The sequence below is a fragment of the Oryctolagus cuniculus genome, chromosome 17 (genome assembly GCF_964237555.1).
Source record: "Oryctolagus cuniculus chromosome 17, mOryCun1.1, whole genome shotgun sequence".
Lineage (NCBI taxonomy): Eukaryota > Metazoa > Chordata > Mammalia > Lagomorpha > Leporidae > Oryctolagus > Oryctolagus cuniculus.
The window spans coordinates 20,958,109-20,982,850 of record NC_091448.1 but is presented as its reverse complement, the minus strand read 5'-3'; the positions used below and the strand labels follow the sequence as shown (position 1 = coordinate 20,982,850).

General features: G+C 60.6%; 2 protein-coding genes across 5 annotated transcripts; one reads left to right on the top strand and one right to left on the bottom strand.

Annotated features, from left to right (window-relative positions):
- The first annotated feature begins 9,211 nt into the window (after nt 1–9,211).
- Nucleotides 9,212–9,632, top strand: GAST (gastrin). The gene is made up of 2 exons (XM_002719385.1): nt 9,212–9,422; nt 9,529–9,632. Exons 1-2 carry the CDS (start codon nt 9,212–9,214, stop codon nt 9,630–9,632), a joined length of 315 nt encoding a protein of 104 aa, XP_002719431.1.
- A 2,319-nt stretch (nt 9,633–11,951) lies between these two features.
- HAP1 (huntingtin associated protein 1) lies at nt 11,952–20,814 on the bottom strand. 4 transcript variants are annotated; one of them, XM_051825678.2, is made up of 13 exons: nt 20,244–20,814; nt 19,213–19,289; nt 18,666–18,782; nt 17,928–18,166; nt 17,695–17,794; nt 17,551–17,617; nt 16,288–16,418; nt 15,499–15,678; nt 15,270–15,361; nt 14,938–14,976; nt 13,818–14,242; nt 13,257–13,464; nt 11,952–12,669 (listed from the first exon to the last, which is right to left on the bottom strand). In XM_051825678.2, the coding sequence occupies exons 1-13, from the start codon at nt 20,662–20,664 to the stop codon at nt 12,339–12,341; spliced, it is 2,427 nt and encodes an 808-aa protein (XP_051681638.2). In that variant the 5' UTR covers nt 20,665–20,814; the 3' UTR covers nt 11,952–12,338. The 4 variants fall into 4 exon arrangements, 3 of the variants coding, with proteins under 3 accessions (XP_051681638.2, XP_051681639.2, XP_051681640.2); XR_007911523.2 differs by having other exon boundaries at nt 12,570–12,669; nt 13,257–13,481; XM_051825679.2 differs by having other exon boundaries at nt 12,570–13,481.
- Nucleotides 20,815–24,742: the final 3,928 nt, after the last annotated feature.

The following is a 24,742-nucleotide window of genomic DNA, read 5'->3' as shown; positions in this document are numbered from 1 at the left end:
GTCAAAAAAAAAATTGCACCTGTACTGAACATGTACAGACTTCTTTCCTTTGGTACTATTCTCTCTAAGTAACATAATGTAAAACTATTTACATAGCATTTACATTGTATCAGATACTGTAAATAATACAGAGATGGCCTGAAGTCTATGGGATGCGGCAAGTGTTTAGCCTAGTAAAGACACCAATTAAGGGGCTGACATTGCCGATTAAGCAGCTGTCTGTAATGTCGGCACCCCATAGCCAGAATGCCGGTTTGAGTCCCAGCTTCTGCACAGCTGACCCAGCTCCCTGCTCATGCTCCTGGGAAAGCAGCAGCAGATGGGCCCCTGCCACCCACTTGGGAGACCCAGATGGAGTTCCTGGCTCCCAGCTTCAGCCTTGCCCGGCCTCAGCAGTTGCAGCCATTTGGGGAGTGAACCAGTGGATGTCTCTATATATTCCTCTCTGTCACTCTGCCTTTACAAATAAATAAAGAATCTAAAAACAAAACAAAACACCAGTTAAGACACCTGCATCCCATGTCAGGCACCTGGGTTCACTATCGGCTCCTGAGCCCAGCTTCCTGCTGGTGCAGACCCTGGAGCAACAGTGCTGACTCAACTCACCGGGCTCCACCGCTCACAAGAACAGCGGAACTGGTTTCTGGCTCCTGGCTTGAGCCCAGTGCAACTCTGGTCCCAGTCATAACAACCATTTAGGAAGTGAATCAAAGAATGGGAACTCCCTCTCCCACCCTTTCCACTCCCTCCCCTCCCCTCCCCTGCCCTCTCCTCCCCATCCCCCTCTCAAATAAATCAAATGCCGCATACAGCAGCATCTGTGTGGCTTATGAGCAAACGCAATGCCATTTTAAGTGGGACACCTTCAGCATGCACGTGCCAGCTTCGTTCACAGAGCGGGGAGCCGAAGCGCAGCCCCTCCAGGGGGGCTGTCTGCCAGCACAGTTAGGAAGCCCCGGAGCTGGGATCCGAGCCCGAGATTCTGGCACCTCCTTGCCCAGGCCTTTCACGCATAACTGTCTGCCCTGCATTCGGACTCCAGCCGGTAACCCCCAGATCTGATTTGAGAGGGCTAGGGTGCTGCCCCGGCACAGGGGTGCAGGTGGCTGGAGCTCCCCGGCTGATCCAAATGTCAAGTCTGGGCTGAGAACCACTGCTAAAAAGGCATGGATGAGCATCAAATGAGAAGGGAGGCCGGTGCCGCAGCTCAGTAGGCTAATCCTCCGCTTGCAGCACCGGCACCCTGGGTTCTAGTCCCGGTCGGGGCGCCGGATTCTGTCCCGGTTGCCCCTCTTCCAGGCCAGCTCTCTGCTGTGGCCAGGGAGTGCAGTGGAGGATGGCCCAAGTGCTTGGGCCCTGCACCCCATGGGAGACCAGGAGAAGCACCTGGCTCCTGCCATCAGATCAACACGGTGCGCCGGCCGCGGCGGCCATTGGAGGGTGAACCAACGGCAAAGGAAGACCTTTCTCTCTGTCTCTCTCTCTCACTGTCCACTGTCCACTCTGCCTGTCCAAAAAAAAAAAAATGAGAAGGGAAGAGGGAATGTCAGGAGAGAAGCAGAGGCTGGGATAGGGGCGCCTTTGCTCTCTCCCCTTGGCAGCCGGGCCTGGGCTCTCAGTAAGCTGAGAGCAGGGAGCAAGCTGCTGTCTTGCACCTGCCAGCGGACAGCAGGTGAGGCCAGACCCGTGAATCCACTCCCCCCTTCTCCTAGCCCCTGCACCAACAGGGGTGCCTTGTTGACACCTCCCAGGTGTCAATGTTTGTCCCCAGCACCATCTGAGTTGCCTGGGGCAGGGTGACTAAGTCATGGCCAATCTTTCCTTTTTCCGCTATCAATAACAAATTAAGCAGCCAAAGCACTGCCTGCTTGACAGCGGTTTCAACTCATCAATCTGTTTCCCAGAGCCCTAGTGGGCAGGGCCGTGCCGGCTGTGCAGGGCTGCCGCTGCAGCCCCTCCCTCTACATGGAACAGTCTCCCTTCACACAGTGATTATTCAGGTTAGTGGTGTTTGTGTGTGTGTACACGCACGTGGGCGCTCCTAGAATGCACCAAAGCTATGAGAGGACCCATCACAGTTTCCTCTTCTCCCCAAGGGGCCTCATCCAGACCTGGCTCCCAGCAGGGGCTCAGTAACTGGAATGGATGTAGAACACTGGAAAGGTCAAAATGCATTAAAGAACATCCCCCTCGATGGCAGGATTTGGAAAAAATGCTGCAACTATCTGAGAGCTCACGTGTAATCCGCGCAGGGCCAGGATTCCTAATGGGAACCTTCTCGAAACTGCAGCCCCTTGTGTTGGTTTTCTCCTGCTGCTAAAATTAATTACCACAGCTTAGAGGCTTAAGGTAGCACTCACTGATTCCCTCCTGGTTCTGTAGGGCACAAACCCAGGCAGGGGTGGCTCACTGGGCCCTTGGCTGAGGGTCTCCCAAGGTCAACACCAAGGTACCAACAGGGCTGTGTCCCTTCTGGAGGCCCAAACTCCTCCTGGGGTCAGCCCCATTCAGCCCTTGGCGAGTGTGGGGCTGGGGTCGTGGCCTCTCTCAGCTCCACGAGGCCACCTGCATCCCTTGCTCTCCTGCTCCCACCTCTGAGCCAGCCCCCGGCATCCTCGCGAGACTTCAGATCTCTGCTTTGTCCTGCAGCCACATCTCTTCTGCTTTGAGCTGAAGACGGTTGTCCATTTTAGGGGTTATGTGGTCAGACTGGGTCCAGTCAGGTAACCCAGAGTAGACTCTTCAAAAGTCTGCCACCTAGGTTGGCTCTGAGGCTCACTAGGCTAATCCTCCAACTGCGGCACCGGTACACCAGGTTCTAGTCCCAGTCGGGGTGCAAGATTCTGTCCCGGTTGCTCCTCTTCCAGTCCAGCTCTCTGCTGTGGCCCAGGAGTGCAGTGGAGGATGGCCCAAGTGCTTGGGCCCTGCACCTGCGTGGGAGACCAGGAGAAGCACCTGGCTCTTGACTTCAAATCAGCGCCGTGCGCCGGCTGCAGCGCGCTGGCCACAGCGGCCACTGGGGAGTGAACCGACGGAAAAGAAAGACCTTTCTCTCTGTTTCTCTCTCTCTCTCACTGTCCACTCTGCCTGTCAAAAAAAAAAAAAAAGAGTTACACAGGGAGACAGGCAGAGAGAGAGAGAGAGAGAGATCTTCCATCTGCTGGTTCACTCTGCCACCTAAACTACACCTGCAGCATCTCTTGCCATGGACCAACCCCTGTTTATGGGTCCCAGGGATTGGGGTGTGGCCATGTTGTGCGGGGATCATCATTCTGCCAGCCACGCCCACACTGGAAGGACAGAGGTCTGACCTTCAGACCACACCACCTTCTACAGTGTGAGGATTCCAGATGCCATCGCTTCCCCCTTCTGAGCCTCAGTTTCTTTATCTGCAGGATGGGAGCACACAAGCTCTTACACCCTAGTGCCGCGGTGCAGAGTAACTGCATGCATCCACGCAGAGCGCTTGTCAGGGTCTGGCACACAGCGCTGTCAACGGGGAGCATGGGGGCAGGGGCTGCAGGGAGGGGCCGGGCCCCGGGGGCTGGGGTCTGATCTCCAGCTTGGCAGGCCCAGCCATCGGTCCCTCCACTAGTTCAGGGTCGGAATCAGGATTTGAATCCTGGCCTTACCACTTCCAAAACCCCCTGAGAGGGAGCAGGCCTGGGGCGAGGTGGGTTACGTCGATGCTTGGGACACCTCCACCCCAGGCCGGCCGCTGCTTCTCATCCAGCTCCCTACTAACGCACACCCTGGGAGGCAGCGGATGGTGGCTCAAGCACGTGGGTCCCTGCACCCACGTGGAGACCAAAATGGAGTTCCAGGTGCCGGGCTTTGGCCTGGCTGAACCCGGGCTGTTGCAGGCATTTAGGGAGTGAACTAGCAGTTGGAAGATCTGTCACTCTGCCTTTCAAACAAACTTTTTTTAAAACTACCCTGTGCTCGGGTAGGTGATGGTGATGGCCTCTCGGAGGCTCGGCCTCCGCAGACTCTGTCCCTGACCCTCCCGCAGCAGCAGCTGAGCAGTGTCGCTCTGAGTCATGGCCAGTGCGAGGGCAAAACCTGGGCTCAGAGGGCAGTGCTTCTCAGGGGTTTACTCTCCTCTAAGCTCCCAGAGCGTGCAACATTCATGCCTAGATATTTTATAAAATATTTCCTTATCTATTTGAAAGGTGGAGTGGTGGGGGAGAGGGGGGAGAGAAAGAACTTCCATCGGCTGGCTCACCCCCCAAGTGGCCTCAGTGGCCTGGGGTGGGCCAGGCAAAGCCAAGGGCCTGACACCCCATCTTGGTCAGGGTGTGAGTACTTGGTCCATCTTCTGCTGCCTTCCCAGGCACATTAGCAGGAAGCTGGATTGGAAGCAGAGCAGCCAGGACCCAAACTAGCACTCTGATGTGGGATGTGAGTGTCACACGCCATGGCTTCACCCGCCACACCACCACGCCAGCCCCTGTGTCCAGATCTTGCTGCAGATCGCAGATCTGCGAGGCAGGAATTCGTGGTCCCATTTCTCAGATGCAGTTGCTGAGGTCGGGAAAGGACAAGGGGAGAAGGTGAGAGGTGAGTTAGCAGCCAGCCATGCTGGGTGCTGTGCACGGTACTCTCTCAACATCGCCGGCACAGGAAGCCCCTCTGCTCTTTCCTCTTTGCCTGGAGGAGAAAGCAGCTCAGAGAGGATCGAGCCGGAAGCTCCGCCGCCCAGAAAAGAGCAGGAGCAGGAAGCCCCTTTTCCCTCCCCATCAGCCCAGGTCCTCAAGAGGGAACATGCAGTTCCCAGAACTGTGGCTCCTGGGGAGGGGCCGCCTCTCTCAGCCCTGAACATGACCGCCCTCCTGCGTGCCTGCCAGTGCCGCAGTGACACCCCCACCGCAGTGCCCGGTGCAGAGGAGGCAGGCTCCTGGTTGGTGGAATTGCCATCCCTTCTGCAGTTAGCCTGTGTGCGGAGAGCAACCAGGGTCAGAACCCCCGCTGGGGTGCAGAAATCTGGTCGTGGGCCCTGGCACAACCAGGGTTCTGCTGAAAGCTCGTAATTGTCCATTACCATAGCAACACGAGCGTCTCCATCCCCCTCCCAGCCCCTCAAAGGCCTTCCATCTCTGAGACGCTGCAATTCAATTAATTATCCCCAGTGCCAGCACTGTTTTTGTCATTTTTGTCTATTCCGTCTGCTGAGTCACCGTGTCCTGCTCTGGATTGGAGCGGTTATTCACAGGAACATTTGCCCGCCGGTTGCCATGGACACCGTACCACCTGCATCCTTCATCACTCATGAATTCTCAGCAGGACTGGCTGAGCGTGGGTACCGCTGCCCTCATCCAAGACCCAAGGGGCATCAAAACACCCCCAGACAAGGAGGGGGCCCTATGACGCACGTCCAAGGGCAAAAACCTCTTGTTCCAGCCATGGAAAGATCCAGAACAGCCTAGAGCTCATTACTTCTGTCCATGTCAAGACACACTTGATCAAATAAGTCAGCATTGTGTTTTCTGGAACAGCTCTGACACGCCTCAGTCTGTGTGCTAACCATTTAAGATGTACGTTTAGATTGAAAAGTTGTGAATGTTTTCTCTTAAAAAAAAAAAAAACTATTTCATTTATTTGAAAGGCAGTGGTACACAGAGAGAGAGAAAGGGAGAGAGAAAGAAAGAGAAATCTTCCATCTGCTGGTTCACTCCCCAAATGGCTCCAATGGCTGGGGCTGGGTCAGGCCAAAGCCAGGAGCCAGGAACTCCATCTGAGTCTCTCTGTGGGTGGCAGGGGCCCAAGCACTTGAGGCCATCTTCACCATTTTCCCAGGAGCATTAGCAGTGAGCTGGATCAGAAGTGAAGCAGCCAGGATTCAAACCAGTGCACATTTGAGACTCCAAGGTCATGTCATAGGCAGCAGCTAACTGCTGCACCACAAGACCAGTCTTCATGCATACTTATATCTTTCTTTGATTACAAAATAAGGCAGCCTTGGAGCAGGCACTGTGACGTAGTAGGTTAAGAATCCTCCAGTGGTGCCGGCATCCCATAGGGACACCGGTTCAAGTCCCAGCTGCTCCACTTTCAATCCTGCTCCCTACTGATAGTCTGGGAGAGCAGTAGAAGAGGAGGCCCAAGTCCGTGAGGGACCCAGAAGAAGCTCCTGGTTTCTGACTTGGGATTGGCCCAGCTCCAGCCGTTGCGGCCAACTGGGGAGTGAACCAGCAGATGGAAGACCTCTCTGTCTGTAACTTTGCCTCATAAGTAAATAAATAAATCATTAAAACAACAACAACAACAAACAGCCTGGAAATGCAGGACCCTTGGAAGAACTGGCTTTGGAATGTTGGTTTGCAAGGGGCAGTGGAAGGGGCAGGGGATGAGCAGCAGACCTAAGTGCAGAGAGCAGAGTGCAGAGGGCATAGGGAGTCCTGAGGACTTCCCACAGTGAGGGGAGGGTGAAGGGAGTTTGGAGGTGACCAGGAGGTGAGCCCCTTGGCAGAGAGGGCAGAGCCATTAGCCCATGGCCCATTACTCCCGATAACCACAGCACGTCCTGTTTGCTGAGCCAGGAGAGGCGACAGGGGATCAACACATCACTTCTTGCTCATCAAACACTAGCCTATGATGCAATACGCCTGCTCTGAGTCTCACTCCCCTCACCCACCCCACCCTGGGGCATAGACTAAGGCCTTTGACCCCAAGGATATGGGGTGGGCTGTTCCTAACCCCAGAACTTGTCTCCTGCCCGCCCTTCATGCCAGCCCTTCACTGCCGCCCGCCCCCCACCCTTCATCTCTACCTGCCCCTCCGCTCCCCCCGCCCCCGCTGATACTGAATGGGGGAAAGGCGGATGGGTGGTACCTGTGCCCCATGCCTGTTCCTCTCACCAGCCTGACTTCACGGGGGGAGGAGGGCTTGGGAGGGACTTGGAGGGTTTATAAGGCAGGCCCAGAGCACCCAGCAGAGCAGAGAGCTGATCCAGTCACCACTGCACTGCCCATCTCCCAGTGCTGCAGGTGAGAACACCCAAGAGGGGTGGGGAGGGCTGGGAAGGGGGACCCCCTTCCCCATCAAAGTACCAGGTCTCTAGCCAGAGTCCAGGGCAGGCCTTGGTGCCCCCAGGGCCAGGACTCTTCCCTTGGGCCAGGGTGGAGCTAGGTCTCAGCTCTATTACCAGACCCATCCCCCACCCCACCCCAGGCATTCCCAGCCCTTATCTGGCACCTACCCTTCTGCCTCAGCCAGCGCCCTGCCCGGACCCTCTCACTCCACCCTCCTTCCCCAACTCTCAGATGAGGGAACTGAGGCCCAGAGGGAAGATAAGACTTGCTCATATATTTTATTTGAAAACACACAGAGAGAGGGAGGAAAAGATATATATAGAGAAAGATCTTCCATCTGCTGGTTCACTCCCCAAATGACCACAACGGTCAGGGCTGGGCCAGGTAGAAGCCAAGAGCCTGGAACTCCATCCGGGTCTCCACATGGCAGGGACCCAAGCACTTTGGCCATCCTCTGCTGCCTTCCCAGGAGCATTAGCAGGAAGCTGGATGGGAAGTGGAGCAGCCGGGACTCGAACTGGTTTCTATATAGGAGGCCAGCATCACAGGCGGTGGCTTAACCCACCGCACCACAACCCAGGCCATCAAAATCATGCAAACTATTGGGCAGGGCCGGGACTGGAACCCAGGCTCCATCCTGGATCCCATCTCAAGTTCTGTCCAAAAGAAACTCCCATGAGGACAGCACTGTTGCAGGTCGGCGCTGCCCAGTGCGGCAGCCACCGGCCTCGTGTGCTTTTCATTGCAGTGAACCTGGGTGGAAAGGACACGGAGACTCGTGGCCGCCCAATGCTCGCGTTGCAGGGCCCCTCGCTCCATCACAGAGTCTGCAATTTCTGCTTCTCCCAAAGGCAACCTGACAGAAGCTCATTCTGAAAAACCGTTGAAAGCGGTATTTTATGAGCACAAACGTACTCTTTCTTGCCAGGAGAAATGTTTATCCTTGTGTGTGATGAAGCCAGGTAGACCAGGAGGCTGAAAGAGATTCCGGAGAACAGAGCTGGGCTCTGGCTTCCCTAAGTCCGGCTCACCCTACATGCTGTTGCAGACGGTGACGGCTTTTTCTATCTGCTGAGTTACGGTCACAGGACACTCCTCGTTAGGCAAGAATGACAGCAGGACCACTCCTCTGAGGGCTGGCCGACGGGCCGCACCACAGACGACCTGGTTCACCTCACAGTGTGTGTGCTTGATGCCTCGGGCCTGTGTGGCCCTATTTTTTTTTTTTTAAGGATTTATTAATTTGAAAGAGTGACAGAGAGAGAGAGAGAGAGAGAGAGAGATCTTTCATCCACAGGTTCACTCCCCAAATGGCCGCAACAGCTGGGGCTCGGCCAGCCTGAAGCTGGAGCCTGGGACTTTATCCAGGTCTCCACGTGGGTGCCGGGGCCCCAAGGATTTGGGCCGTCCTCTGCTGCCTCCCCAGGCACATTAGCAGGGAGCTGGATGGGAAGTGGAGCAGATACAGATTGAACCAGCACTCCTACGGGATGCCATTGCCACAGGCAGCTGCTTAATCCACTGTGCGGTAATGCCAGCCCCTGGATGTCCCTCTGATGTCCTGGTTCAGGTCCACTTTAAGTCACAAGCTGTAAACATCTACAGAGCCACTGACAGGGCCTCAGGATCTGCAGAGCAGTTTGGAAAACACCACTCCGGGTTTATTGTTGTTGTTGTTGTTGTTGTTTTTAATTTGAGAGACCGGAAGACAAAGACAGGGAGGGAGTTCCCATCCACTGACTTACTCCTTAAATGCACAAAATGAGGAGGATTGGGCCAGGGCCACAGCTGGGAGTCGGGAACTCAATCTGGGTCTCCCACGTGGGTGGCAGGGGCCCAAGGACTTGAGCCCTCACCTCTTCCTTCCCAGGGTCTGCCTTGGCGGGAAGCTGGAAGTGGGAGCAGAGCCAGGACTCAAACCCAGGCTGATACGGGGTGTGGGTGCCCCAACCAGGGTCTCACCTGCCAGGCCAAAGGCCTGCCTCCCTAAGTTTTGAATCTCTCACAGACAAGCAGCAGTTGTGATTGGGGTAGTTAAGGAGGAAAGAGGCAGGGCCTGGGGGCTGGACACAAAATCACAGACCTGCCTGCATCCTCTGGTCCAGTCCCCTGCCTCTGGGCCTGCCAGGGGATGGCTCCACCTGAAGATCTGGCCCTTGTCCTCTTTGCAGACAAGAAAGATGCTGCGACCGTGGGTGTCTGTGCTGGTCTTGGCAATGGCTCTGGCCGCCTTCTGCCAGGCTTCTCGGAAGCCCCATTCCCAGCCGCAGGATGCACCCTCGGGTCCGGTGGCCAGCAGGGGCCTGGAGCCACGCTGGTTGGATCAGCCGGGCCCAGCATCTCACCACCGGAGGCAGCTGGGGGCCCAGGCTGCCCCACACCTCGTGCCAGGTAGGAGTGGCAGATCCCACCCACCCCACCCCACCCAGCTTGCCTGGCCTCTGTCCTGGAGATTAAGTGTCCTCCCCGCCCTTCTCACCTCCTCTCGGCTCCTCAGACCTGTCCAAGAAGCAGGGTCCATGGCTGCAGGAAGAAGAGGAGGCCTACGGGTGGATGGACTTCGGCCGCCGCAGCGCTGAGGAACCGGAGCTGCGTCCCTAGAAGCAGGCTATTGAGCCCAGCCTGCTGCCAGCCCAGCCCAGCCCTGCCCCAGGAAACAGAATAAACCAGCTCCCTGTGGATCAGTGGCTTGTGTCAAGTGTGTGGGCCAGGGGAGCGAGCTGGCAGAGGGGAGGGGTCAAGGCCGGGAGGAGGCCTGAGCACCCTCTAGGGGCAGGGACCACGGCTAATTCTTCTTGATGTCCTAGAGCCCAACAAACACTGACCACGAATGCACCTGTGTGGGTGGGACCCACAGCCGGAGTAATACTCTTAATGAATTAATTTGGAAGAAACACACACACACACACACAAACTCCCATCCTGCTGGTTCACTCTCCAAATGCCTGCAATGGCTGGAGCTAGGCTGGGGCTGAACCCAGGAGCCAGGAACACAATCCAGGTCTCTCGTGTGGGGGGCAAGGACCCAAGGACTTGAGTTGTCACCGCTGCCTCCCAGGGTTTGCACTAGCAGGAAGCTGGAGTTGAGAGTCGGAGGCAAGTCTCAGGTCACACCCCAGGTGCTCCAGGATGGGACACAGGCTAAATGTACCCTCCCCCGAGCCGCTGCCCGAGTAAGCTTTCCAGAAGACAAATCAAATGGCGTCACTCTCAGGTCTAACCTTCCATGGCTTCGCACTGCACGCAGGGTAAAATCTTAGCTTCCTGCCCCGGCAGGAGAGCTGGCCCTGCCGCCCTCCTCTGGCTCCTCGACGTCCCATACCTCCCTCCCCTGCCTCCTCTTCCTCCTGCCACTATACAGGACACACCGTGTTTGTTTCTAACCAGAACCTTGGGGCTTGCTGTCCCTCCCCCCGAGGGCACAGTCGTGGGGGCTCCCCTCCCCCTCCCAGGGCCTCTTGCTGAGCCAGCGGCCCTGTCTGCTCTGCCAGCCTGAGCCACACACCCTGCAGTCGGCCAGCTTCCTGTCTGCCTCCCCAGCTAGACAGACACTCTGTGAGAGGAGGGAGCACTCGGCCCCCTCCCTGCTGAGTCCCCAGTGCCAAGAACGGGGGAAACCCAGTAAGCATTTGCCAAATGGATGGTGGGTGAGCAGCTGGCGCAGGCACTCCCTCGCTGGGGTCTCACCCATATCCCCTGGTTATCTATTTGACAAGCAGGGTGGCCAGGCAGGGGGAGAAGCACACAGAGAGACAATATTCCAGCTGCTGGTTCACTCCCTAAACGGCCAAGGCCAGGGGCTCCTGCCAGGTCTCCCACATGAGAGGTGGGGACCCAAGTACCTTGGCCATCATCTGCTACCTCCCTGGGTGTGCATTAGTGGGGTGCTGGATTAGAAAACAGAGACAGGACTCACACACACACACACACACACACTTCCATAGGGGTGCAGCCTCTTCACCGGTTGCACCAAACACCTGCCCACTGCCTACAGTTTTCGGCTCTGCTGGACCAGAAATCCTGGTTTCTGGAGAATGAATGGGGAGGTACTTCCCTCCCCTGCAGTGCCAGGGGCTGCCTGGCCCTGTTGAGCTTTTCACACCGCAGACAAAGCAAGGCTAGGGACCGTCGGAGGTTACTGACCCTGCGTATCAGGGGGAGCCAAGATCACTGCCACACACAGGAACAGGAAGGGCCATGTCCCGAACTCGGGGGACATGTGGGTGCTTCTTGGTGCTCCCGCCTTGTGTTGGCTACAAGCGGACCATCACAGCACCCACAGTCTAGCAAGAGCACGGTGACCGAGGGCTCGGACCTCTCAGGGGTGAAGGTCTAGGTCTCTGTACCAGGAGAGACACCCACAGCAGCCACCCTGCTGGGCTGGGGGGGGCATACGGGCTGGTGATGGAAGATCTGTATCAGCGTGTCTCAAACGCTAACCCGCACGTGAACTCCCTGGGGACCATGCGAGCCTGCAGGGGCTGGTGCTATGTAGTCTGGGGTGGGACCTGAGGCTCCACTGCTGCCCAGATCATCTTCCAAACAAACTCCTTGTTCTCGAGCCCCATTCCAGGCCTGTCCCTGGGGGCCCTGAGCCCGGGCACTGGGTAACTCTCACTCCCACTCTAACCTTCACAGCCAGGGCCAAAAGGACCAGGGAGGGGAGCCTGCCTGAGCACAGGCTCCAAGGACTTGGGTTCAAACCCAGCTCTCCAGGGTCACTTGGCCTGCCTGGGCCTCAGTTTCCCCTCTGACACCGCTCATTATCCCCCAGGGGGTGTTGATGTGATTCCACGGTGCATTTAATAAAAGTCAGAGTCCATCTTCTTTAACGTTGTTCCGCAAAGTGTACACACGCACACCCCTGCACCCACACACAGGCACACATGCTCCCTGAGAGAGAAGGCTGGAGGCTGGACCAGCAGTACACAAATCCTTTATTTCCTGCGCAGACACCTACACGGACAAGCAGCAGGGCACTAAGAAGCGCAGTGGGGGTCCTGAGGCCCGGAGCCCAGCTGTGTATGAGCGAAGGGATACAAAAGGAAGAACACCCAGAACTAGGGAACAAGGGCCCCCCAGGGAGGAGCGTGGGAGCCTGGACACTCGCAGGCCACAGGCTAGTGGCCGGGGCAAGGCAGACATACCACTGGGCAGAGGGACCCCTCCCCCACCCCACACAGAGCCACTTCTGAGTACAAACACCAAAGGGGACTGAGCAGGAAAGACAGGACTGGGGAGAGGGCCAGGTCCCCAGGAGGTGACCCCCAACAACTCCCGACCCTTGGGATCACCCCCCACCCCTCCTCAGAGCTGGGTCTGGTAGCCGGCAGGCCTCCCCCGGGGCTTCTTCCGCGCCTGGCGCCACCACGTGACCCAGGCCCAGCAGCCACAGCTCCTGCACCAGCTGCAGAGCGAAGCCCCGGGCTCCTTCAGCCTGGCCGGGAAGAGGCTCGAGGCTTGGACCCTCACGCTCTGGCCCAGGCTTGTCAGGACAGAGGGTGGGCTGCTGACATGCACCGGGTCACGTTTTGGAGAGGGGAGAGGGAGGGCTGGGGTGGGGAGGGCTTGGCCAGGCAGCAGAAGGAGGGGCCTCATGTCTGTGGGGCCTCTGCAGGCTGCTGGGAAAAAGCAAAGCCTGGAAGAAAAAGGGGTAGACGTGAAGGCCTGGCCCAGGTGGCTCTGCACCGGGAGGCGGACAGCCATCACAGATCCACAGGCCAGAGCCCACTGCCCAGCCACGGGCGTCCGGTTCAGCTTACAACCTGCACAACCTCACCCGGAGGCCCTGCTGAGGCCAGCGCTATTCCAAACCCAGCGGTGACCAAAGCACCATCAGAGCCGAGGCAGGCCACATCACAGGGAGGTTGCCAACAAGTTATAAACCCACGGCTGCCCACAGGCCAGCAGCAGAGGGGATGTACGGCACAGCACGGCAGGGTGTGAAGACATCTCAGCTGGACCTGGATCGAGTCACTTCAGCTCTCTGATCATCTCAGGGGACACCACCACCTACCTACAGGGCCGTGAGGGTGACAGGGGCTAACACCCGGGAAAATGGTCCGTCTGCAGCGCTGTCACCGGGTCACTGCAGAGGCAGGGCTCACCAGGCCTACGCCCGGCAGGTGCAGCCGCCTCAAACTTTGGGGCTTCCAGCTGGGGAGAGGAGACCCTGACCCGCCTCCCGCCACCCTGCAGCTGACCCTTGCCCACCTTCAGACTCACCCAGGGGACTGGTGCGACTGTGGCCCTTGCTGGCGGGGGCCTCGGTGCCAGCGGCCTAGGTGGCCCCCGAAGGCCCATCTTCCTCCCCGGCCCCGGGAGGGTGGCTGGCCCTGTCCTCCTCCAGCCTCCGAGAGTCCTGGGTCGGCACCCCGGGCCGCTGCTCCACGCTCCCGCCCCCCATGTTTGTTTTGGCCTGCTGCTGCCACTGCTGCAGGGTTGGGGAGCCTTGGGGACAGGGGAGGTGGGGGTGAAGGGTGGGGGGAGGGGGCAGGCAGAGACAGGAAGCTGAGGTGCAGTGAGGGAGACAGTCCCGGCCCTGACCCCAGCCCAGGAGCCAAGTGGGTGGACAGCTAGACTCCTAAGCAAATTCCACATAAAGGAGTGCTGGGTCCCAAGGACACCCGGGAAGGGGGCTTGAGGTGCCTATGCAAATGATATGCAAAGTCCATGCAAATAAGCACGCTGGGCAGGGCCGGGCTGGGGCAGGTGAGCACTTTCATCGGCTTGAAGACCTGCAGCTTGTCCGGCTGGCCGGAGGGAGGCCCCCGCGGGAGCACTCACCTTTGGGAGGCACCTTCGGCTTCTGCTGCCGCCTGCAGTGGGCGTCCTGCCAGTTGGCCAATTGCTGGAGGACATACTTCATGTCCAGGTGCGAAGGGCCCAGGCCGCTGGCCTCCAGGGCTGACGTGACCACGTTCATCCGCGTGGCCTCATCCAGCTCTGGCTCCACCTCCTCCCAGGCCTCCGTGTCCTCGGACAGCAGCTCCGCCTCCTCAGTCGCCCCTTCCTCGGCTGGCACCGCCTCCTCCGCAGCCCCCAGCTCCTCCTCGGGGATCAGCTCCTCGATGGGCTTGAAATCCACAGGCACAGCCTCCTCCGCCTGCGCAGAGCCCTCCTCCTCCTCCTCCTCCTCCTCTTCCTCCTCTTCCTCCTCTTCCTCTTCCTCCTCCTCGGCCCTGTAGCCCTGTGCCTGCGCTCGCTCCTCCCTGGAACACAGGTCCAGTCAGGGTAGGGAGACAGCCAGGTTCTTCCAGATTGCAGCAAGCCAACTCCTGCTGCAGCTCGCCGCGGGCATGCACACATGTGCACACACACATGTGCACGCACACACACACACACACACTCCTCTGGGACACCTGCTGTTGGGGCTGTGGAGGAAGGTCCCACCACAAGCCCGCCCCCTCCCAGCCTCTCCAAGGGCAACCCTGCCCCACCCAGCCCTCACCCAGATGCCTGTGGTTCCTTCCTAGGTCTGCCCCAGCCAGGGGAAAGAGGAGCTGGGTACCAGCTTCAAACACACAGCCCCCAACACAGCCCAGCCTTCTCCCTCCCTCACTTCACCCCACCGAAGAGCCCAGCAGGACCAACCGTCCCTCCGCCTTCACAACCCACCCCACAGCTGGTTGCCATGGAACAAATCCATTGTCCTAAGGCTCAGACAGGCCAAGACACTGGCTGTGGGACTTCCAGCCAGCAATGGGATGGGACCAAGCTGGGGACTGAGTCCCAGATGTCCCCAGTTCCTAGGTCAGCGTTTCTTCCCCTCTCAGCCCCTGGACACAACCTTAAAGCAGACAGCTTCCTGGGGGCAAGCTTCAAAGGAATGGGGGCCACTCCCTCCCACAACTCTCCTTGCCGCGCCGGCTGCAGGCAGTGACGCGGAGGCCCCTGGCCAGCTTACCCCTGGTTTGGTGTCTCCCCCCTGGCCCTTCTGGAACTCCTGCAACAGAGAGAAGTGGGCACAGAAGCAATGTAAGCTGGAACCACAAACGCCCTGGTGCCCTGTCGTGCCAACAAGTCCCAGGGAAAACCGATGGATCTGCCTCTCCCCACCAAAAAAAAAAAAAAAAGATGGATCCCACACCACACGAGTATGGGAGGGGCTGAGAGAGGGAGGGAGGCAGGCGCCGAGCACGAAGGCCGCCCCCCTCCCACGACAGGAAAGGCTGCTGCCCACAGGACGGACGAGGCTGAGTGTGGGTCAGGCAAGGGGCCGGGGTCCCAGCAACACACCTGTCGGTAAAATACGTGGGGTCTGAGACCATCCTCCCGATAGATATTTTGAGCTCATCAACCAGGGACGCCGGAAGGCCAGAAAGTGCTCCCTACGGCCAACAGGGGGGACATTACCAGGGGACCCCACCGCACCCCCACTCACACCCCCAGGCACAGAATGCAGCTGACAGGGCTGAGACGCAGGGCCCACAGAGGTAAAGAGGCAGCCCCCTGGAGGGGTCCTCACCAGCGGCAGGCTGTACGCGAAGTGGGTGACCGACCCGGTGGACATCGGGGGCTGCGGGCGGAAGGTCTTCGCCTCCTCCTGGCGTGTGGCCCTGCAGTCCGAGTACTTGTCCCGCACGTCGTGCAGCTGCTGGGACCCACGTGCGTCCAGCCCAACACTCTTGCCTGCCCTGGCCCTAGGCTAAAAGGCAAGAAGCCCAGGCTCTAGACCCAAACAGCAATTCCCTGAGCTACCACCCGCTGCACCCTGGGCCACACACAGAGGGAAGAGCAAAGGACAGGACCCAGTCCCTCCTGCAGGCTGCTCTTCCTCTAAGGAGAGCCAGATGGCTGCCGGGAGCCTCAGTCCCCACCCGACCCGGGGCCTGGCGGGGCAGGGGCAGGGCCAGCAGCCTGGGCAGCCTCACCTCTGCATTCCCTTCTCTGAAGCCAGCGGCTCTGTCTCAGCCCCATACTGGAAGGACCTGACCAGTAAGCCCCTCCCGAGGCCCGCACGGCACCCCGGCCCCCCGCAAGGCGACCCCGGGCTGCATTTTGGGCAGCCCTGCAGTTAGAAGCCACACGGGAGGAGGGCAGATTAGGTCGGAGGGCTGTGCGGCCTGGCTCCTGGAGCCTCTAGACCCTCCTCAGGACAACGAGGCGCTGGGATGAGTGTCTCCTTGACGTCCCCTCCAGCTCTGACTCACACGGAGAGGGGCCCAGAGCCCCACGAGGCAGGGGCAGGGAAGAGGCCTGGGCCCCCAGGGGCCATGCCACGGGGAGGAAGCTCCCCACGCCCGCCCGGGCTCACCGACTGGCAGCGCTGCTGCAGCCTCGCGATCTGGGCCTGCAGCTGAGTGATCTCCTTCTGCTGCCGCTCATAGTTTTCCAGCCGGAGCACCAGCACCTCGGACAGCTCGGCCATCTGCTGGCTGGCCTCAGCTGCGGGAGGGGGCAGAGGTCAGAGGTCACCCACCCCTCAGCTCCCGAGGGCTCAGCATCCCCTCCCCACCCCCGCCAGAGCTGCTTCTCCTGATCCGCCTCTGGGTACCGTGCAGGGTACTGGGGCCAGTGGTCAGCAAGGCCTGGTCCCAGCCCACACTGTGCTTGTCTAGTAGGGGACAGCTGGGGAAAGAAACTCACAATAACAATCTACATAGGTTATGATGGAGCAAAGGTCAAGGGGAGGTCGTGGGGAGGGGGGCAAAGGTCAGGGAGGAGGGGTCATAACTGTAGCACACAACCCAGCCTGCCAAGGCCCAGGTAGGGTTCCTGCGAGAAGGAACCACTGAGCTGAGCTCACAGGGCAGAGGCTTGGCCAGGCAAAGAAGGGAAGACACCGGCCAGGCCCAGAGGGAACCGCGTGGGTCTGGCTGGGGCAGCGGACAGGGCCCAGAGCACAAAGCCTGGGAGTTAGCAGGAGGAGTGACATGGTCAGATCTGGTTTTAGAAGACTCAGCTAGGCTGTGTGCAGAAGGGTCTGGAAGACCCAAAGCGTTCCAAGGGGGCAGCTAGTGATTTTCCTGGGCTAAAGGCAGCCGGAGCCCAGAGGAGCAAGGAGACTTGAGGCCGTTCCTGGGAGCAGAAGCAGCAGAAACTGGGGGCTGGCTCCTTCCCCAGGGGAGCTGGGAAGGTCAGGTTCAGGGTGAGGGGACAACAGGAGTTCAACCACTGGCACCGAGGCCTGCATCTCCCAGCTGGACCAGAGGCTCGGGGCCAGGGCAGTGTGGAGTCTGCCCCGGTGTGCCTGGCCTCTGGCAGCTCGTGGCTCCCTCCTGGCTACCTCCAGTAGATGAGCAGCCCCAGGGCCCTGCAAAGCCCGTTACACGTTGCACAAAGCACTCCCTCAGCTGTTGCCTCTGGGGATTCTCATAAGCCCTGAGGGATGGGGGCAGGACTATTAACCCCACCCCACACCCCCTTGTAAAGAAGAAGGCTCAGAGAGGTCAAGGAACCATCCGAGCCCACACAGCTAGGAGGTGCCAGGGCTGGGGCTTGAAGCTCAGGCTCTAGAACGCGGGTGCCTCCCTGCACTCCTGGGGCAGCCCCCAGCCCAGGCTGCACCCGCACGTACAAAACTGCTCCACGCACTCCAGGATGAGCATCTGCTCCTCGTCCTCCAGGGTGTCCAGGTGAGAGGCCTAGAGGGAGGGAGTGAGGAGGGGGCAGGGCGTCAACAGCGCCCGCCCCCAGGGCCTGCCCTCCCACCCAGCCTCACCTCCTCCCGAAGCTGGTCATTCTCCTCCTCCAGCAGCCTCAGCTTCCGCTGCAGGGCCTCCAGCTGTGGGCAGTGGTGCAGCGACTCCTCCGGAGAGGGCCTGGGGGATGCAAGGGAGTCAGGGTGCGGGGCGTGGGGCCCGGCTCCCAGCCAGCCATGGCCTCTCCAGCAGGGCTAGGGGTGCAGCCTGTGCGTCCCAGCTGTGCACATCCGGGCAAGGGGAGGATGCTCACGGCCTGGGGTCGTCATAGGGATGGTCATGCCTCCGAGCCTCCTCTTCCTCCTGTTCCTCTTCTTCCTCCTCTTCCTCCTCCTCCTCCTCCTCCTCCTCCTCCTCTTCTTCTTCCTCCTCCTCCTCCTCTTCCTCTCCTTCCTCTTCCTCCTCCTCCTCCTCTTCCTCCTCATCTTCAGAGTCTGAGTACAGCTGAAGGAGATCATCTCTCAAGTTCACCTGCTGTCTGAGGTGTAAAATCTGGTAGAAGGAGAGAGGAGCTGTGGGCGGGGGCAGGGGCAGGGGCAGGGGCAGGGGCAGGGGCAGGGGCAGGGCCCTGCTCAAGGAGGGAGTAGGCCGGCCCCCCTCTCCAAGCCTCCCACCCTGTCACCTCCTCCCCGGCCCCCCTCTCCACACCTCCCACCCTGTCACCTCCTCCCTGGCCCCCACCTCCACACCTCCCACCCTGTCACCTCCTCCCTGGCCCCCACCTCCACACCTCCCACCCTGTCACCTCCTCCCTGACCCCCACCTCCACACCTCCCACCCTGTCACCTCCTCCCTGGCCCCCACCTCCACACCTCCCACCCTGTCACCTCCTCCCTGACCCCCACCTCCACACCTCCCACCCTGTCACCTCCTCCCCAGCCCCCACCTCCACACCTCCCACCCTGTCACCTCCTCCCTGGCCCCCACCTCCACTCCTCCTGCCCTGTCACCGGCCTCCCCAGCCCCGCCTCCACGCCTCCCGCCCTGTCACCTCCTCCCTGGCCGAGCCCAGCATGGCTTCCAACTTGCTGTTCTCCTCCATGAGCACGCTGTTCTGTTTCACCAGGGACTGGCCGATACGAGCCGCCGTGTTCAGGTCGCGCTCTCTCTGCAGAGAGACCCCCGCCTGTGGTGACTGCTTTCCCCATTGTCAAGCTCTCCCAGACGGGAGGGAGAGGCTCGGAGGTGCACAGGGGGCAGCAGGAGGCCAGGACTTCAGGGGAAACCCCCCCATCCTGCAGTTCTCAATGTGCCCGGCCGGAGTCTGCCACTAACCCACCATGGGACCCGACTCAGTGAGTGCCCCTTATGGAAAAAGGCAGTTCTAACCAGCCTGGCTGGGCGCTCTCCCCTAGCCTGAACATCCTGTATCCACTGCCTTCCAGAAGACCAACCGTCCTCCCCTCCCCGCTGGGTTGCCAGAGACTCAGGCAGGCAGGAAACAGACTAGACCCTTCCAGGCTACTTGGCAGAACTAAAGGGGGTGGGGGAGACTGGCTAGGGCTCGGGGCTGGCCTGCCTGGGAAGTGGGTACACACCTCCTCCAGCAAATACAGCATCACTTTGATATCGTCTTGGGTGATCTTCTTGGCTGGGGGTAGGTTAGGGCACAGCGCTGCGGGAGGCACAGGCAGTCAGGAACCAGGGAAGCTATGCCTCCAGGCGCCCACTGGAGTCCACACGGGGGTCGTGGAGGGAGGGCACTGGGCCACTTTCCTGCCCCAACATCCTCCCCCAGTACTCATCCACCCCCCAGTATTCAGCCCCTGCCTCCAGGGGCCAACTGGACCAGACTCCCGCCCCCATAGCGAGATCTGGGTAAAGCGAGGGAGTGGCAGTCCTCGGGGCTCAGGAACTGGACTCCCAGGCCACCCGGGTCCCCGCACCTAGGAGGCAGCATGGGAGCACAGCCACGCACTGGCTCCATGAAGCCGCGCGAGTCGCAGAAACAGACTCAGTCCCCACCCTGCACCTGTTGCGCACTGACAGGAGGGGAGGGAGAGACTTCCAGAACCGAGACAGGGGTACCCAGACCGGAGGTCTGCCCCGCCCCGACTCAGAATAGGACGGAGACAAGAAGAGGGGCAGATGCCAGGCTGGGCGGGAGCGCGACCTAGACTCCCCTGGCCCCTAGAAGTCCAGAAGTGCGCAACGCTTGCCCCTCCGCCCACCAGCTCTGGGTCGCCGGCGAGCCCTGTGGGCCAGCGCAGGCTCAGAGCGCGCCTGGCGGCGCCCTCCCGCAGCCCCCCGCCCCTCTCCTGGCATTGCAGTAGACGGGGAGGGGGCACTGAGAGCGCGCAGATCCGCTGCAGCAACAGGCGCCCGAAGCGGCGGGGGAGCTTCGGGCCCTAGCCCGGACGCACCCGCGGGAATCAGGGAGCCACCGGGGAGCAAGAGATAGGAAGGGGGCGGCCAGACAGCGCTTCAGACAGGACACCGCCGGGGGGGGGGGGGGGGGGTAGCCGGCTGGGACCGAGAGCCGGGGGCGGGGCTCTCGGACTCGACGGGGCCCCTTCTCCCCGGAGCTGCGAGGGTCCCGCCCGTCCCGGGTCCCCGGGGACCTGGTTACCTTCCTGCAGCTCCCGGATGAAAGCGGCGCGCTCAGGGCCAGACACCCCGGGCCGCCGGCCAATGTAGGCGGCCGGCGTTTCCCAGATGCCAGCAGCCTTTCCACGTCCCAGGCCCGTGGCCCGGGGACCAAAGGGCCCTTGAAACACAAAGCGGGTCCAGGGCGCGTCCCCGTGTTCGGCCCAAAATGCAGCCGCGCGCTGGGCTCGGGACTTGGTCCCGGACTGGGGCCCGGAGGCTGCTCCGGGTCCGGCCCCCGGTGCCTGCGCGGGGCTGGGTTCGGGCTCGGCCGAAGGCTCTGGAGCGGGGCCGGCTGCGGGCGGGGGTTCGGGGATGACCGCTGCTGGATCCCCAGGGCCGGGGCCGGGGCCGGACTCCAGCCCATCGCCGGCGCAGCCCTGCCCCTGCTCCTTCGGGCGCATCTCGACTCCGCAGTCCGCTGCCGCAGCCGGTGCTTTATAACCTGCGCGCGGAACCGGTACCCCCGGGCCGTGCCACGCGTGGGGACGGGGGTGGCCGAGAATGAGGCGGCGGGACAGAGCGCGCGCGGGGGCAGAGCGGAGGACGCAGGCAGAAGCCGGGCTGCGAGGAGAGTGCGGCGTAGCGTCCCGCCCGCCCCGCGGGCGGGGGCTCAGAGTGAGGGTTTCTGCCCTCTCTCCCCCATCTCTGGAGAATGGTTCCTCCCAAAGCCGCTGCCTCCCGAGAACTCTCGGACGAGACTCCAGCCAGGTCTCCAGCTACTAGCGCCCACCGCCTCCGCGGCCTCCGCGGCCTCCACTCCCGCCTTCCCTGGGTCGCGCCCGCCTGGGTGACCGGTGGGCGCGGCGGTGTCGTGCCTTTTGCGGTGAGCGGGGGACCGTGCGCAGCCAGCAACGCCGCCGACTTGGCTTTGTCTGCCTCCTGCCAGCCTGGCAGACACCTGTTCTGTCCTTGGGCGACTTCCCTGAGCGTCCCCGGTGAGCCGTGGGGCAGGCGAGAGGGGGCCCTGGCTGGCCCCTGGGTCACTGCTTCCTCCCAAGCCCCAGGACCGTTCCTGGTGTCCCCGCTGCCTTCTCCTGCACACCCCGGCGCCCAGCCCTACTGAATCAGCCTCTGAAACATCGCTCGAATGCTGGCCTCCTCCTCAGCCCTTCTGCTTCCTCCCATCTCAGACTCAAGGAGGCCGCCCCATCCCGTGTCCCCACATCCTCCCACGGGGTCTCTCATCCGTCTCTAACCCGTCCCCTGGCTCATGCGCCTAAGCCAAGGAGTTCCAGGTGCCCCTGGCCCAGCCGCTGCTCCTAGCCTGAGTCCTACACAGGGTTTGGGGCCCCCACACCCAGGCGAAGCTCCTGGTACCTGTGGGCCCAGGTGATGCAGCTGCAACAGGAGACGCCACCCAGGAGGGATCAGCGTGAGCCCTCCACCTCCTTCCTCTGGGCTCACTTGTTCATTCCACAGATGTGTACAAGGGCCTCCTGTGCGTGTCAGGCCCTGCGTCTGGGGCAAGAGCAGGAACAAGAGAAACCAGATGTCTGTTCCCTCGGAATTCAGAGTCTAAAAAGGAGGCAGACAAGCAAGATAATCACAGGCTGCAGTGAATTCTCAGAAGGAAGCGAACAAGGAGCCACAAAGGAGGAGAGCAAAGCCCCACCTGCAGGTAGGGTGCTGAGAACCCGGCGTTCGCATTTCAGCCCACACCTGCGCGACCCACTCAGATCCCCTCCTCCGCTCAAGCAGGACCTCCCTCTCCCAGAGCCGGTATTGCCCGCTGCCGGCTGCAGGCTGAACGCACCACCTGCCCCCTCGTGCCACACACCCACCACAGCCCCACAGGGATTCACTTGCCCAGCCATTGAAAGCGCGGTCCTGGCCAGCGCCGCGGCTCACTAGGCTAATCCTCTGCCTTGCAGCGCCGGCACACCGGGTTCTAGTCCCAGTCGGGGCGCCGGATTCTGTCCCGGTTGCCCCCCCTTCCAGGCCAGCCCTCTGCTGTGGCCAGGGAGTGCAGTGGAGGATGGCCCAAGTGCTTGGGCCCTGCACCCCATGGGAGACCAAGATAAGTACCTGGCTCCTGCCATCGGATCAGCGCGGGGCACCGGCCGCAGCGCGCCAGCCATGGTGGCCATTGGAGGGTGAACCAACGGCAAAGGAAGGCCTTTCTCTCTGTCTCTCTCACTGTCCACTCTGCCTGTCAAAAAAATTAAAAAATAAAAAATAAATTTAAAAAAAGCACGGCCCTGTCTGGTTGTGCTGTTACTGAAACACTGGCTCCAAACCATCACCTCATTCGCCGGGAATCAGAACCCCACACCCTCGACCCTGCCCTCCCTGTCCTCACTCCAGGTCGCCGGTCCCTTCTGACAAGCTGTTGCGCGTGGCTCAGGCCAGAGACATTGGAGAAAACAATGGGACTTCTGCAGCTGGCGTTGTGACACAGTGGGTTCAGCCGACACCTATAGCCCAGGCATCCCATATGAGCATCAAGTCCAGGCTGCTCCACTTCCAATCCAGTTCTCTGCTAATGCACCTGCCCCCATGTGGGAGGCCTGGATGCAGTTCCTGGCTTCTGACTTTGGCCTGGCCCCCAGGCCTGGCTGTTGCAGCCATTTGGGAAGTGATATCCGTGATATCTCTCTCTCTGTCTCTCTCCCCTCCCCCCTTTCAAATAAATAAATAATTCTTTTAAAGATGGGAGCTAGAGGCAGGAAGTCCATTCTCTGCACTCCACGTGTTTCTGTTTCCTGTGGTTTCTTTGTCAGTAAAAAGCCCACAGGAGACGCAGCCACAGGGACTGCAGGCGACAGTGAGGGTGAAGGTGGTGAGGGCTGCACGGGCACCAGTGCAGCCGGGACTCGGTGAGGCTGCAGCCCCAGCACCTAGCACAGGGCAGCCGTGCATCCAGCAGGAGCCCTACATTCCCGAGAGATGCTTGTGGAATTGAATTGGTTCTGGCCCACAAGGGAGAGTCCTGTAGTCCTGTGGCCCCCAGGGAGTTGGGGTGTAGAAGAAACAAGAGGGAGGGAGAGGATGGAGCTGGGGGATCCTGGTAGCTTCCTGGTGACTGCACCCCCAGGTCGGGGCACCTGGCAACTCCGGCTGCAGCCACCAGAGGGCAGTGCCAGCCTACACACCACCTCAGTCCACAGCACGCACACAGATACACACACACACACACACACACACACACACCCCTGCAGGGTCTGTTCTCCAGGAGGGATAGTGACTCCATTTTAGAGATGGAAAAACCAAGGTTCAGACCCTCCCCCAGTAAACATTTTGAGCAGGACTGCCCAGGAGAGTCAAAGACTAGAGGGGGTCGGGTCTCTCCAGGGATGTCCTGTCTGCTGTCCCCTCCCTTCCCTGCCACTGGGCAGAGAGACTCAGGCTTCCTGCCTCCTGTCCAGTGGCTGCCCTCTGACCCCTGCTGGACCAGAGACTGGACAGGTGGGAGCAGAAGACTGACCAGGCTGTAAAGCCTGGCACACCCTCCAGGAACTCAGAGCATGGCCACCCGGATGCTCGGCCTCAGGCAGTGCACGTCGGCTCCTCCCATAGACAGTTCCTGGATAAAATCATCCACAACAAGTGACCCCATTAAAAAAAAAAAGGCCCTGAGGGTCAGTGCTCAGGATCCGGGCAGGGCCAGGCACCAGCATTACTTCTGTATCAACTAGGGGAGCCAGACCAAGGGTGCCCTGGACTTCGGATGGGGGCCACCTTCCCACCCCCTGCCACCTGCTGCTTCCCAAAGGCCTCGGAGGAGTAGCCCCCTCTTCCCCACCCCCCTTCCCCACCAGGACCGGGCATCAGTCACCATAGTCCCCACCCCGCCCAGCACCCAGTCATCAGCAGAGACAGGGCCACTGGGCCACCCTCCACCCCGCAGGGTCCCCCTTTCCTTTACTTCTTCCAGACCTGGCCAGACTCCTGAGGCTCCCAGGCCCTCTGCCTCCCCCTGCTGGCCAGGGCAGGGAAGGGAGAGCAGCAAGGACTGAGGGCAAGCAGACGGCAAGAGTCCGGTTGAGGGCGGCCGGGCAGGAGCTCCAGTTTCCAACCAGAACCCTGCACAAAGAGACATTTCCCTCACCCTGAACCCCTGCTCTTTCCAAGCTGGGGTCTCTTGTGTTCAGGAAGCACCCCAGGTCCCACACACCCAGCAGGCACACCGCTACCCCCCCTTCTGAGGTCTGACGCCTCCTCCAGGAGGCCCTCTCCGGGGATCCTCTCCTGCCTGTAGCTACTCAGGCCTTATTCACAGGGTGATCCATTTGAATTACAATGAGGCCAGTGTCTGCTCTGTTCACTTCTGTGTTTTTCAGACTCTAATTAGCAATCCTATAAATATTTGCCGAATGAACACATGGATGGATTTCTGGGGCTGGGGGTGGGGTGGTGTCTCCTGGGCTGTGAGCCCCAATGGCTCCAGCAGGACCTGGCTTGCCCAGAGGTCTGGGCTCCCAAACCAGTGCTCCATGTTCCCCCGCACAGGCGACCTAGCACAGGTGGGCAAGCCCCACC